We start from the raw sequence: 823 nt of genomic DNA, 5'->3' as shown, positions 1-823 counted from the left end.
TCAGCCAAAAAATAAGTATGACCCTTCAAAGACACACCGCGTTGATAACTATCTATATTCCAGTCGGGACTGACGTTAAAAACCTTCCACGAACTAGAGCTCAAATCGTATATTTCGTACCCAAAAATCAGGTATTTGTCGACGCTTCCAAATTCACCTTTGGTGTCATACTTGCCAAAAACCCTCAAGATTTTGTAGTTACGGTTCTTGTCATATCCAACAGCATATCTGTCTTCACTTCGGAAAGTGTTTCTTGGTTGGATCCACCTTGTTTGCCCCAAATAAGGATTCCACACCAAAAGTCTTGACCTGTCCTTGGTGACACATAGCAATAAACCTCCACAGTGAAAGACCTGAGTGATTTCTACTTGGTCAAGTATACTGACTTCCGTTATAGATGGATCAACGAAGTCTCCTTCGTTTCCAATTCCTTGGAGATCAAACTTCATCGAACAAACCTTATAATCTTTCAGCATGAACCCTAGAAACTGCTTCCTTCCTGTTGATGCTGACTTACCAAAAACCTGGTTTTTGGATAAATCATTCCACTTTCTGCAAGTGGAACGCACTGCACTTAGGGATGTCAACGGAACCCTAGACAATATCTCTTCTGCCAAATCATCTGGAAGATCAGACATTGTTGTCACTTCTCCACATTTCAACAAACGGCTGCAGTGAAAAAAGGATAAAGACTAGAAAGATCATATACTATACCTTGAGGGAGATAATGAGTATTCAGTGAGATAAAAAGTAGATTCAGGAACAAAAGAGAGAAGATAATAGAATCAAACCTATCGTCCAACATATAAGTTTCAGCCTTCTC

General features: G+C 39.9%; 1 protein-coding gene across 1 annotated transcript; it reads right to left on the bottom strand.

The window, feature by feature from the left end:
• Window positions 1-5: 5 nt before the first annotated feature.
• On the bottom strand, window positions 6-817 carry LOC106322058 (F-box/kelch-repeat protein At3g13680-like; the record flags this gene model as incomplete). Its single annotated transcript, XM_013760244.1, has 2 exons — window positions 792-817; window positions 6-669 (listed from the first exon to the last, which is right to left on the bottom strand). Coding segments are annotated over exons 1-2 (678 nt in total), but the record flags the coding sequence as incomplete, so codon positions are not given.
• Between the last annotated feature and the right edge of the window lie 6 nt (window positions 818-823).

The sequence above is a fragment of the Brassica oleracea genome, unplaced genomic scaffold (assembly GCF_000695525.1).
Source record: "Brassica oleracea var. oleracea cultivar TO1000 unplaced genomic scaffold, BOL UnpScaffold05659, whole genome shotgun sequence".
Taxonomy (NCBI): Eukaryota; Viridiplantae; Streptophyta; class Magnoliopsida; order Brassicales; family Brassicaceae; genus Brassica; species Brassica oleracea.
This window is presented reverse-complemented; position numbering and strand designations above follow the sequence as displayed.